The sequence below is a fragment of the Chiloscyllium punctatum genome, chromosome 14 (genome assembly GCF_047496795.1).
Source record: "Chiloscyllium punctatum isolate Juve2018m chromosome 14, sChiPun1.3, whole genome shotgun sequence".
NCBI classification, from domain to species: Eukaryota; Metazoa; Chordata; class Chondrichthyes; order Orectolobiformes; family Hemiscylliidae; genus Chiloscyllium; species Chiloscyllium punctatum.
Window position 1 is genome coordinate 32,916,062 of NC_092752.1, and position 14,380 is coordinate 32,930,441.

General features: G+C 40.1%; 1 protein-coding gene across 1 annotated transcript in view; it reads right to left on the bottom strand.

Moving 5' to 3' along the window:
• The window catches only part of intu (inturned planar cell polarity protein), a 125,776-nt gene extending 121,507 nt beyond the window's left edge, over positions 1 to 4,269 (bottom strand). The window contains exon 1 of the mRNA XM_072584174.1: positions 3,690 to 4,269. Coding sequence (XP_072440275.1) covers positions 3,690 to 3,778 — 89 coding nt within the window. The 5' untranslated portion in view covers positions 3,779 to 4,269. The remainder of the gene's footprint in view (positions 1 to 3,689) is intronic.
• Positions 4,270 to 14,380: the final 10,111 nt, after the last annotated feature.

The window sequence follows — 14,380 nt, forward strand, 5'->3', positions numbered from 1 at the left end:
CAGACCTGCTGAGTTTGTCCAGCACCTTCTGCTTTTTCTTCAAATTTAGAAATCCCTGGGACTATCTTAGAACTTTCTAAAGTTCACACATAGTGAGCTATCCTATCAATATTCTGTGAACATTAAAAATCTCATAAGTACATGCGTTCCAAATAATGTTACTCCACAATAAAAGACAGGTTGAGTGAGAGTGATTCACACTGTATCACCGGTTCATGCCACTCGGAAATGGTGCTGGAGACAGGCAACCAATGTGTGTGCAAAAAATGGCCACATAAACAATAATTTCAATAAAAGACCAGTTGATATGTTAGATTAGATTACTTACGGTGTGGAAACAGGCCCTTCAGCCCAACAAGTCCACACCGACCCGCCGAAGCGCAACCCATCCATACCCCTACATTTACCCCTTTACCTAACACTACGGGCAATTTAGCATGACCAATTCACCTAACCTGCACATCTTTGGACTGTGGGAGGAAACCGGAGCACCCGGAGGAAACCCACGCAGACACGGGGAGAATGTGCAAACTCCACACAGTCAGTCGCCTCAGTTGGGAATTGAACCCAGGTCTCTGGCGCTGTGAGGCAGCAGTGCTAACCACTTTGCCAGTTCTTTCTGCTGAAGGAAGCAATGTTGAAAAGGTAGCAGAACTCCCTTTTCCCTTTGTATCAATGCCATTGAATCTAATTTGCCTACCTGAGCAAGCAACTAGGACCTCATTTCATCTAAAGGACAGCCTGTTAGATACAACTGGACTTTCCAAAGACAGCACTGAAGTGCCAGCTTTTTTACGTACTCTAGAGCTGAAATACAAAATATTTCAGACTCGCTGAAAAAAAATCAACATTCTATTCCAACGCCCAAAACTTGGGCAATTTTTTCCCCAATTGCATAAAGTACCAAACTAGACAATGTTTCCTAAGTAAAAGGCAATGCATCCCTCGATTTTTGTTTGCATAGGAACCTGCCCGAAGCATCAACATTATTAGGGATAGCAATCTAATAAGGGCTAAGATTAAAGTGGTGCTGGAAAAGCACAGCAGGTCAGGTAGCATCCCAGGAGTGGGAAAATCGAGGTTTTGGGCAAAAGCCCTATATTTAATAAGGGCGACTAACCTCAATTGTTAAAAAGCCTAAATATCATTCCAAATTTCATAGTCTACGCCTTCAATATTATAAACATTAATTTCACATTTTAAATTCTGTTTATCAGCTTTTCATCAATTTGATCAGCTAGACAATATAGCACATAATTTCATCAGGTAAATCCTCTGTTAACCAGCATAATAACCCACAATGCAGAGGAGTTCACCTTGTCCGAGGTAAGACCATACTATGACCAAGACACCTTTTATTGCTTCATGTACCTCTCAATAATGATCAAGTTTCAAATGGATGTAATGATTGAACCTAAAAAAATCAAATCAAATTACTTATTCAAAAGTAATGTTTTAATATGAAAATGTAAAATATATATACAAGTCCGTCAGAATCTGACAGGAAACGGTCGAACGGAACTGAGTGCACTACGATTGTTCACATCATTCAAAACAAAATGTTTATAACATTACTAAAATTACAAATACTACAAATATTACTATTTAAGGAAAGGAGATAATGATCACTAACAAAGGCCCTTTTATTTTAACATGAACTCCAATGGTCAAGCATTTATGGGATCTTTACAAAAGTGAAATGAACAAAATGGGAAAAGACATTTCTCCCGAGTGTAAATGTGCGCAGAACAATTTGTTACTTGATTCAAGTGGACACATCATCATCATCATGGATCCGAGGAAAAGCGCCAAAATATGGAAACGTTGATCTTAATATAACCCACTTAGCACCCCGCTAAGAAAATCTGAAATGTTCACCTGCCCTAGAATTCATTGAATCAAAATATACACGTTTCTATCGTATACGCCAGTTATCGAGTCCCAACCTCACAACCCGAAACATCTTTGTAAGATCTGTTAGTATATTTTGACCTTCATTTGCTACAAGAAAAATGGTTCAAACTTAACGTGAAAAGATTTCAAATCAAACACTCAAATTGTCCCAAACGCAGCGAGACTCTCTCACCGAAAGGCCACTAGTTTTTCACTCGGTTTCATTTACTTTTTGTGCTCAGAAAAGTTTTGATGGACAAGTGGTATTGTTTAGGTCACACGAGTTCCTAAATTCTCAAGAAGACATCGTTTAGTCAAGAACGGTAAAGGAGAGATTTCAATCACAGAATCATAGAATTGCTAGCCCCATCCATCTGCTCTTTCACCGTAGCTCTGCAATTCTCTCTTCAGGCACTTACCTAATTCCGTTTTTCGAAAACCACGATTATATCTGCCTCCACCTCATTTTCAGGCTGTATATGCCAGATCCCAAACACTATATATATATATATATACATATATAAAGACTTCTGTCTTTTGCCAATCTCATTAGTGCATGCTTTTGGGTTTGGACCTTTATGCCAATGGAAATAGTTCCTCTCCATTTACTCTGACTTAGACCCCTGATGACTCGAACACTTCCATTAATTCCTTTAACCTTTTCCAAGGAGGCCAACTCCAGTTCTGTAATAATGGAATCATCCTCTAAATCTTTTGGGCACTCTCTAAGTAAAGTCTTTCGCATCTAAGTTAGACAATTGTGTACAGAAAACAATGTTTCGACGGAACCAGAGACTTTTTGTTGGAAAAAAAGTTGAATCATGAAAACTCTTAAAACATCTAAACTCAATTGTTGGTCAGCAAATGCACGGCGTGGAAGAAGAAAGTGAAAAAGAAACATGATTATTTTCATCTCATGATTATTTGAACTGAAGCTGGGTGAGTCGTTTGCACTAGGTCAGACACTTGCTTCCAAAAGAAGAAAGCAAATAATGCTGCATCATGTGCCATGTTTTATAAACCTTGTAAACTTTACAGTTACACTGGTTTTTAGCCTTGAAGTTGATATTCTTTATGAAACTGCCTTATGCTGTTAGATGAGATTAGGACAGGCAAATTTGGGATTTCAGATTCTTAAGTTTGTTCAGTTCAGATTCATAAATGTAGCCCAACTTCCTCTTTGGGCTGTTAGACAGAGACATTATTGTTGACACACAATTGGATTGACTTGAGAGTTGGCAGGAAAAGATCACTACAACAAAGCAGTACGACCTGTTACTTAAAGAAAAACAGACTTATCACCCACTGCGTTTTGTGAAATTTCGCTTACATTGCATTTGTGCTCCAGGCACACACTGTATTGCATTTGACATCAGAATATTAAACTAAAGCAGAACTGATCTCAATTAAATAAGCTGTCATATTTCTGCAGGGGGGGGGGGGGGGATATGTTTTGGTTTATTGCGGAATTTAAAAATCTCCAAGACACGTGAAATTTATCAACTGCAGTTTGTTGTATTGCCCCCAGCGTGATCTTTCCTAAGGGCACGTTCAATAGATTTCTAGGGAATTTCAGAAACGTAAAATCCATTAAGCAAATGTTATTGGAAATGAATTGATCGGCAATTTAATATTTAAGGCTAACGTAACTACATTGTTAGATTTATTTTACCCCAAAACTTACTCCGTCGTGACGTAACCTTCAAATTATGTTTTAGAAAATCGTGGAAAACTGATACCGGTTTAGTCTCCGGCATAAATCATTTCTATTCGATGTTACACTTTATTATGCTTACCTGTGAACAATGATACTCTGAACTGAATCCAATTCATCCAGACTTCTGGCAGGTCTTGTAATACTGTATCTCCCACCAACATTGAACATTATTCGCTTCAGATCATTTTTTAGTTGAAGTTTTGGGTTCCAAAGCGTCACGTTAACAGTACGTAGCTCCCACCACTGGTTTGGATTGTACTATTTTGCAATGAGCGGAAGAGAATACCTGATTTTCAAATTCCAGATTTACAACTTGCCGAGTTTGTAGCTTTAGCACATTCCAGCCGAGCTGCCCCGTTTGTCTTCTAAACATTCAGTGGCGATAATCTTATCCCAGAGAACCTATCACGAGCGTTTTTCTTAGTCTCACTTACTCAAGCGAATAAACGCTTTCTCTAGCCTGAGTGAGGTAAAAGTTCAACTGCCAATCACCAAAGGACACAGCTCCCCAAAGTGCTTTGAGGATTTAGCCCGATAAAGCATTAATCCTCGCAAATACAGTTCTTGAAAGCTCGCGAAATGTGGGAGAAATAATCGCCTTCACTTTCCAAATACAAAGGAGCAGGTGGGAACCGCAAGCAAATCCCACTCATCCGACCACATCCCCGAGGGTCGAAATGCCCGACCAGGATTTCTCGAGGTCTGTTTCTGCCTCATTAGCATTCAACAATACCGACACAGAAATGCTTAATGAAATGGTTATAATCAATGTTTTTTCTCTGTTGAAAGTTAGCTACTAAAAAGATAAAGCAACGACACAATAAAGATATAAATTGCACCTAATATATAATTCAGACACGATTACCCCACGCCAGTTGTTTATAATGCAGATAGCAGCCGACATCATGATGCCTGCTTATTTGAATGATGTTGTCATGTAGCCATCGCCTAACCACACTGTTGATTGGCTGACATATGAGTAGTGGGGCCCTGAAAATATATTGTTATAGCGGAGAATAATATTACATTGCCCTCTGTGTTGGAGAGGTGTAAATAAAGTTCTTCAATTACGCTGCCTGCACTAGTCCTACTTCGTGCGGTGCAGGGCCCACAATTGTAACTGCCTTCGCAAGTTAAAATTGTCTGGCTCTCCTAAAAGAGCTGTATTGCAGCTGGAGCTGACAGTTGAGCAGAAAGTGAATTCGATCCGGGGAGTAGAGCCAGGAGGGTGCGAGCCCTAGGCAATTCACACTGTGTAGGAAGGATGGCGAAACCCATTTCCGTGTTCAGCTGTGGTGATGAGGCATTCTGCCAAATGACTTTGACAGTCTGCTCAGGGAACCATCAGACAGCAAAAACTGTCTCCTTTTCCCATAAGGCCTTGAGGAAGTCATTTGCTGACCACTCCTTAATGGACCTGTGGTCAAAGGTGTTTTTCAAAATACTCATTTCCATGAGGGACAGGTGATATGATGTGGTCCTACTACTGCTGTGGGACATGGCCAGATCCATCTTTTGTACAGAATTTCCAAAAGGCTTTTAATAAGGTTCTGGCTAATAGGATAAGAGCCCATGGTATTGCAGGTAATATATTAGCGTGGATAGAAGATAGTCCAATTATTTGAAGACAATGAGTCAAATAAAGGGGCTTTTTTTCAGGATGGCAACCTTTAACTACTGGAATGCTTCAGGGATCAGTGCTGAGGTCACAATTTGGGAGCAAATGAACAAGGAACATGTGTCCTTTGGTCCTTTGAGCCTTGTCCACCATTCAATAAAATCATGGCTGATCTCATTTTAACCTCAGCTCTGTAGTCCCTCATATCCCCAATAATCTTGCATTCCTTTTGTAATTAAGAATCTATTCATCTGTGCCTTAAAATATTCAAAGATTCTGTATCCAGTGCCTTTCATGGAAGGGAATTTCAAAGACTCACAAGTCTCTAAGAGAAAAAAAATGTTTCTTCATGAGTATTTTTAAACTGTAACCCCTAGTTCTAGATTCTTGAGGATTAACAAAGAACAAAGAGCAAAGAAAATTTACAGCCCTTGAACAGGCCCTTCGGCCCTCCTAGCCTGAGCCGATTCAAATCTACTGTCTAAACCTGTTGCCCAATTCCTAAGCATCTGCTCCTCACCTACTCATGCATCTGTCCAGATGCATCTTAAATGAATCTACCATGCCTGCCTCTACCACCTTTGCTGGCAACACGTTCCAGATGCCCACCATCCTCTGTATGAAGTATTGCCACCTTAAACTGTTCAACTCTCACCTTGAAAGCATGACCTCTTGTTATTGAAACCTTCACCCTGGGAAAAAGCTTGTCTTTATCCATCCTGTCTATACGCTTCATGATTTTGTAAACCTCAATCAGGTCCCCCCAATCTCCTTTTTTCTAGTAAAAACAAACCTAACCTACTCAACCTCTCTTCATAGCTAGCATCTTCTATACCAGGCATCAGCCTCGTAAACCTTCTCTGCACCCTTTCCAAAGCATCCACATCCTTTTGGTAATGTGGCGACTAGAACTGTACACAGTATTCTAAATGCAGCCGAACCAATGTCTTGCACAATTTTAACATGACTTGCCAGCTCTTATACTCAATACCATCCAATGAAGGCAAGCATACTATATGCCTTCTTGACCACACTTGTGCAGCCACCTTCAGGGTACAATGGACCTGCACTCCCAGATCTCTCTGCCCATCAACTTTTCCCAAGGCTCTTCCATTCATTGTATAATTTGCTCCAGAATTAGACTTGCCTAAATGCATCACCTCACATTTGTCTGGATTGAACTCCAGGATTCATGAGAGGAAAATGTCCTTTCAACATCCACCTGGTCAAGTCCCATCAGGATCTTACATGTTTCAAATAAGTTACCTCTGATTGTTCTGAACTCGAGAACCTATTTAGCCTTTCCTCATAAGGCAAGCTGCTTATTCCATGAATTAGTTCAGTAAATCTTCTTTCAACTGCTATGAATGCATTAAAATCCTTCTGTGAGTACATTAATTAGTACTGAAAACAGTACTCCAAATGCAGTCTCCCCAGTGCCCTGTTTAACTGAGTATAACCTTGCTACGCTTGCATTCAATTCTCCTCACAATAAAACATAGTACTTATTAGCTTTTTTAAATACTTGCTGTGCTTGCATACTAAGGTATACTATGGTATTTGCATACTATGATTCATGCAGATCTCTCTACACCTCTCACCATTTAGATGATATGCTTTTTAAATCTTTCTACCAAAATTGACAAGTTCATACTTTCCCACATTGTACTCCATTTGTCAAATATTTCCCCACGTACTTAACCATTTTATATTCCTTTTTAGGCACCTTATATCTTCTTCATGATTCAGTTTCCTATCCATCTTTGTGTCACTAGCAAATTTAGCTACCATACCTTTAGTTCCTTCATCCAAACCATTTATATAAATTGTAAAGGGTTGAGGTTCCAGTACCAATCCCTGTGGTACACCATTTATGACATTTTGCCAGCCTGAAAAAGACCCATTAATTCCTACTCTCTACTTCCTGTTAGCAAGCCAATCTTATATCTATGCCAATATGTTATCTCCTACACCATGAGATTTTATTTTTTGCACTAGACTTTAATGTGGCATCTTATCAAATGCCTTTTGGAAAACTAAGTACAATACATCCAACGGTTCCCCTTCATCTACAGCACAAGTTACTTCTTTAAAGAATCCCAATAAATTAGCTAAACATGATTTCCTTTTGACAAAACATATTGGCCTTGCCCAATAACCTTGAACATAGCCAAATACCTTGTTATCATTGTCCCCATGGCCGATGTTAAGCTAACAGTTCTGAAGTTTCCTGCTTTCTGTCTTTCTCCCTCCCTTTTTAATAAAGAAGTTTATTTAGCTATTTTGTAATCCAGTGAAGCCTCTCTGAATCTAAAGAGTTTTAGAAAATTAAAACCAATTCATCAACTATCTCACCAGCTCCTTTTTTTTAAAACTCAAGGATGAAACTCATCTAGACTTGGGGACTTGTCAATACGCATTTTCAACAATTTACTCAATACTACTGGGAATTGTAACTTTCTTTAGTTCTTTGCTTCCTTTCAGTTCCAAATTTATAGTTATTTCCATATACTCCTTATATGCATGGGACACAGTGGCTCAGTAGCTAGCACTGCTGTCTCACAGTGCCAGGGACCTGGTTTTGATTCCAGCCTTGGGTGACTGTCTGTGTGGAGTTTGCACAATCTCCTCGTGTCTGTGTGGGTTTCCTCTGGGTGCTCCAGTTTCCTCCCACAATCCTAAGATGTGTAGTTTAGTGAATTGGCATGCTAAATTGCCCATAATGTTCAGAGATGTGTAGGTTAGGTGCATTAGTCAGAGGTAAATGTAGAGTAATAGGGTCGGGGAATTGGCCTAGGTGGGTTACTGTTTGGAGGGTCGGTATGGGCTTGTTGGGCCGAAGGGCCTGTTTCCACACTGTAGGGATTCTATGATTTCAATGATATGCTTGATGGAGAAGGTTGATGCAAACTAACTGTTCAACTCATCTGCCAACTCTATCCTCTGTTACTAATTCCTTAGTAATTTATGATTTTGTGTAGGACCAACATTTATTTTCTTAACTCTTTCTTTTAAGTCTTGGAGGAAAGTTTTCTCTCTATATTTATATTTTTGGCAAACTTTCCCTCATACTCTAATTTTTCCCTTCTTAATAATTTCATAGTAATTCTTTGCCTTTTAAAGTATTCTATCTAATCTTTTGATATGTCGATTGTATATGCAATTATATGTCTTTTCCTGGAGTTTGATATTATCTTTGATTTTTTTAGTGAATTCCAAATTTTTCCTATTTGTTGGAATGCATCTATTTGTGTCTTCTGCGACATCTCCTTAAATGTTTGTGGTTGCATCTGTATTGACCTATCCCTTATGAATTACCAGTATACTTTTGCTAGCACAGCTTTCATGCCCTCGCTAATGTCCTTGTTTAAATTCAAAATAATATTTTTAGATCTGCATTTCTCTCCCTTAAACTTATGTAGAATGCAATCATTATGGTCATTGCTAGCCACGGATGCTTTCAATAAGAGGTCAGTAATTAATCCTATCTCATTGGTTAAAATTAGTTTTAATATCCTGCCATTGGTACCATAACATGCTGATCCAAGAAGCTTTACTGAAATATTCAATGAATTCTTCATTTAGACTACTTTTTCCCAAGTGAATTTTCCAGTCTATGTGTAATTTAAAATCTCCCATGATAATTGCTGTACCCTTTTGACAATATATGTTAATGATTTCAATAAAAGAACTAAATGTACTTTCACCAAGATTGCAGATGACAAAAAATAAGTAGTGAGAAAGGAACTAGCTGTTTGCTGAGTGTCTGATAAGTAATTGAGGTATTTTGTCTTAAGTTTTTACATTGTATACAATGGAAAAGACAAGAAAATATAAATAGGTAACTTAAATATATCAATAAGTTAATGAAATTATTAATTAAAACTAATTTATGATGGCAAGACAGGTGATATGTCAAGACTGCAGTATGTAGGAGCTGCTGGATTCCATCGTGATCCAGAACAAATACATCTGTATTAAATGTTTAAAGTTCAAGCAGCTTCAGCTCAGAGTTGATGTGCTGAAGGATGAACTGTAAACACTGTGGCACTTCAAGGATAGGGCAAGTCATCTACTTCTTACCAGGAGGAAGCCACACTACTTAGAAGAAGTCTTTTCCTCAATCATAAGGACAGTAAAGGGGATGTTCACTAATGATTGTACAACATTTAGTACCATTTGCAATCTTCAGTTATTGCAGTAATCCATATCCAAAAACAGCAAGATCTGGATAATGTCTAGGCTTGGGCTGATAAATGGCAAGTAACGTTCATGTTACACCAGTGCTAGGTAAAGATAATTTCCAACAAAAGATAATCTAGCCTTTACCCCTTGGCTTTCAATGCCACTACCATCTCTGAACCTGCAGTTATCAACATCTGGGGTTACCATTGATCAGAAACTGCAGTGCACTAAACACGTAAATACTGTGGTTGCAAGAGTAAGTCAGAGGTTAGGAATCCTGACATGACTAACTCCACTCCTAATTCCCCAACTCCTGACTCCAAAGCCGGTCTAGCATCTAGAAGATATAGGTCAGGAGTGAAATGGAATAGTTTCCACTTGCCTGGATGACTGCAGCTCCGACAACAATTAAGAAGCTTGACACCATACAAGAAAAAGCAGTCATCTTATTGGCACTACATCCACAAGCATTTGCGCCCTTCACCACTGAAGCTCAGATGCAGCAGAATTTACCATCTACAAGGTGCTCTGCCAAAATTTATTAGTGAAACAGCACATTCTGAATCCATGACCACTATCACCTAGCAAGTAAGGATAGCAAATACATGGGAACACTACCATCTGCAAGTTCCTCTCCAAGACAATCACTTTCTGACTTGGTGATACTTGAACATTCTTTTGATTTTACTGGGTCAAAAGCATGGAATTTCCTTCCCAACATGTTGTGGGTTACCTGCAACAGTTGAAAAGACAGCTGACCATCACCTTCTCAAAATCATCTTGGAATGAGCAATAAATGTTGGCTTAGTCATCAATGCTCACACCTCATGATGAATAAAAAAATGTCTTGTAATTTGGTCAGTGTTTCAAAATGAATTGATTTGGAATTCTTAGTTATAAATAAAATTTAGAGCTGCTATAACCCATCTTTCTGAGATATGTACTGAAGTCAGAAAACAAAACAAAAGCTTTGATTTACTTAAAAGGGATTGGAAAAACAAGCCATTTGGAAGCTCAACACATTATAGCACAGGGAAAGATCAGCTTTAACAGGGGATTTAGTGCAAATCTGATGGACTGTATAATTATATGATTTCATGATTTGTATTGAGGGAAATGCTTGAGATCAGCTATTCCTTTTGATTTCTCATTGAAATGAAGAACAGCTTAGATAACTTGAAAGGGTTCAGAAAAGATTTACAAGGATGTTGCCAGAGTTGGAGGATTTGAGCTATAGGGAGAGGTTGAACAGGCTGGGCTGTTTTCCCTGGAGTGTCGGAGGTTGAGGGGTGACCTTATAGAGGTTTACAAAATTATGAGGGGTATGGATAGGATAAATAGACAAAGTCTTTTCCCTGGGGTCAGGGAGTCCAGAACTAGAGGGCATTGGTTTAGGGTGAGAGGGGAAAGATATAAAAGAGACCTAAGGGGCAACTTTTTCACGCAGAGGGTGGTACGTGTATGGAATGAGCTGCAAGAGGATGTGGTGGAGACTGGTACAATTGCAACATTTAAGAGGCATTTGGATGTGTATATGAATAGGAAGGGTTTGGAAGGATATGGGCCGGGTGCTGGCAGGTGTGACTAGATTAGGTTGGGATATCTGGTCAGCATGAACGGGTTGGTCTGAAGGGTCTGTTTCCATGCTGTACATCTCTATGACTCTACGACGCTATGACTTTTGGTTCACCTTCCTGTCCAAGAAATTTGCATAATCTGAATTGTAATTTATATATTTTGAAGGAGAGTAGTATATATTCCAATTTATACATACTGCTAGGTGGAAGAAGTTTAAATAGTAATGGGCCAAATCTGAATATGGAATAAAGTTTAAATATAGAACATTTTGTCTCTTGCAGGCATGATGACATAGAAACGGGAACTGTAATAGGTAGAATTTGTGTTTATTAAATATATAATTTTTGAAACATGGCAAGTGTTAGTTCTCTGCTGGTGTGAATATGGATCTGGAACGATCTCAAAGGGTTAATACTTGATTGAGTGCAGTAAGCACCACCCCCTGTGAGCACCGCCCTCTATGATGATGCCATGAAGAATGGTAGGGTGTAGAATAAAGTAGAATTTTGTGGGAGACTAGGTACTCCCAACAGTCTTTTGTAGTAACACACAGCTTGTTCTTATAACCCATAAATGATTGCAGAGATGCATAGAGCCACATCTTGCTTAGCCTATAAGACTCTTCCTGTTAGACCAGATGGTAGCTACCAATGCACAGAATAGTTCACGTAAGCCCTTAAAGAATCTACGTATATGGAAGATACAGAAGCAGCGCCCACAGCTTATGAATCTCTTTCTCCAATTCTGCCGTCATCATGTCATGGTCTCCCAATATTTCAAATGTTTCTGGTAGTTGCAAGGTCAAATCAATGCCTGCATCTTAGTCTTGGCTTTTGCCTTGTGCTATACTCTGCTAGTAGTTGGAACATTTCCCTCTTCCATGCATTTTCCTGCTTCTTCTGTCCACCAAGAACTTGTCATGAGGTTTTACTTGCTGAACTAAAACTACTGCTGGGTGGGCCTAAATTTGGACATTCTAAATTGACCCAGCCAGAGAACCTAGGTCTGACAGAAAATTAAAAACCAAACTAAATTAAATAGCAACCAGCAGCTATCATCTACAGAGAACATTGGAAACAAAGATCAAAGAGATTACAAAGGTTCAAGAGGAATCAATTACAACCAGCCCAAAGCATGCATATTGGAGAAGTATCGCTCAGACTTCCAGACACCTTGACTGCCTGATTATGTACACCTTACATCTCCTGACATGGTAACAGTGAAGGGTGCAGGCATGACCTCATTGGACCCAGCTCATGATCTCAGGAACAGAGAAAGCTGTGGTATGTGGGTGCAAATTGTTGAAAGCATCAGGATATGTTGAGAAGGTATGTAGTTTAAAAAAAAGCAGAATCTTGGCTCTTTACATAGCTACATGGGTTACTCAAGTAAGGAAGTTATAATGAATGTTTATAACACATTGGCACATCCTCAGTTAGAGCATTGGGTTGAATTTTACATATTTTTGGTTGAGTCTGAGTTTAAACAAGTGTTTTTGTGTGTCTTTTGCAGTGAGGCCAAGCAAATTTTCTCATCTATCTTACCAATCTCGCCACGTTAATTACCTACCAAAGCCCAATAGTGTCTCTATGTCCATCTTACAACACATCCTGTGTGAACAATTTGCCATTCCTTGCAAATCCACCAAAAGACCAACATCCTTTGCATCTGAGTTATCTTTAGAACAGCACTGAGCACACGGATGAGCATTGGCATTCCCATGCTGCCCTCCTTGGTCAAGGCCATTTACACAGAGAAGGGGAATGTGGCATTGTGATTTTCCAACAAGGACATGGAGGTTCTGATGGAAAAGGTGATGCAATGAAGAGAAGTCCTCTTCCCAGAGGACCGTCAGATGAGACTGTAGGTTTAGACGGCTAGCCTCATCTGAGGATGCCATCCAGGTTAGTGCCATTTTTAAGATGTGGAGGAAATGCCAACAATGCAGAAAGAAAGTCAGTGAACCTTCCTGTTCTTTCAGGGTAATTTCACACTTTTCCCTCCCACTGTATGCAGCTCCTACCAAGGCTCAGCTCAGTATTGCAACATTACCTGGAAGTGTGGTGGAGACAGATTTAATTGGAACCATCAAGGGGGAATTTGATAACTTTTTGGATAGAAATAGTGTGTAGGGATATGATGAAAGGACAGGAGATTTTGAAGATGGTAATGATGCTTATTTGAAGAGACATTGTAGGCATGATGGGCTGAATTGCCTGCATCTTTGCTGGAACAATACTTTGATCTTTCCCTCACTTGTGCTCCTCACTCAGTCTCCCACACCACCAGCCCTGCAAACCCACTATGCTGTCTCCTCAGTCCTGAGGTACATCTCATCACCTTACCCCACATGCACCAGCATTACGGGTCATGCCACCCACTGTAGTCTTTCATTCCTGCTCATTTTCTCATTACAGAAGAAGATAGCCCATAACAGGTTGCAGCTTGCAGGGTGGAGGGGCGCCCCAAAATCTGTGTCCTCATTCACTATGAGGAAGGAATCCTGGTGCCACAAGAGAAGACATGGACTTTTCCTGCAGGGATGCTGAGACATCCATGTTCCATCAAACGATTGTGGTACCATTCTTCATTCCACTGCCACTCTCCCATCTTCCCTGCTGTGACACTCAATAATTACACATTACTTCTAACTGCAAGCTGTGACACTTTCTCTCTCTTTTATCTACCAATGACATCAGTGGAGAAACACCCGGTTCCGGACGATGCATCTCTGAGGATGGAGGTTCCGAGGTCTCAGGAAGAACCAGCAAGGCTGCTTCGTTCACTTCCCACCAGAGCAAATACTGATACCTCAAGGGGAAAAATTGAAATACAGAGTTTAGAAGCACAATCAGATGAGCACTTCATAACCAACAGCTCTTCAGCTGACCAAGGAAGAAATGTCCCAGGCTACAGGCACTTGGAGGACTGCTGGAGACCAGGCACCTGTTCAACTCCAGGCAAGAGATGATCCTGTGGTGTAAGGAATCAGGGACTTCATCCAACTGCACAGGGATGAGCAGCAGACAGGCATTTGAGATAGAATGGTCTGTATTGTTGAGGATCTGCATCAGTGCAGCAAAGCATGTGGCTGCAATGCCCAAGCAACCACGATGCCCAAGCAGTGAGAGAGATGCACACACCAGCACACCTTTGCATCACCATAGGTCCTCAAGATGAAGGCAGGGCAACATAGGTATTGGGAACTTGGATCCCAGTCCAGATGCCCTGGATCCATAGTTTCCACTGAAGACAGTACAGAGGTGGCTGAGCCCTCCACCTCCACCCTGCAGCAATCCCCCTCACCCCACTTCCGACTCCTGGAAGCTCAAACTGAGGGTGGTCAGCTTGTGTTTTGCAAGAATACCTTGGGTATATCTGGCTCGGAC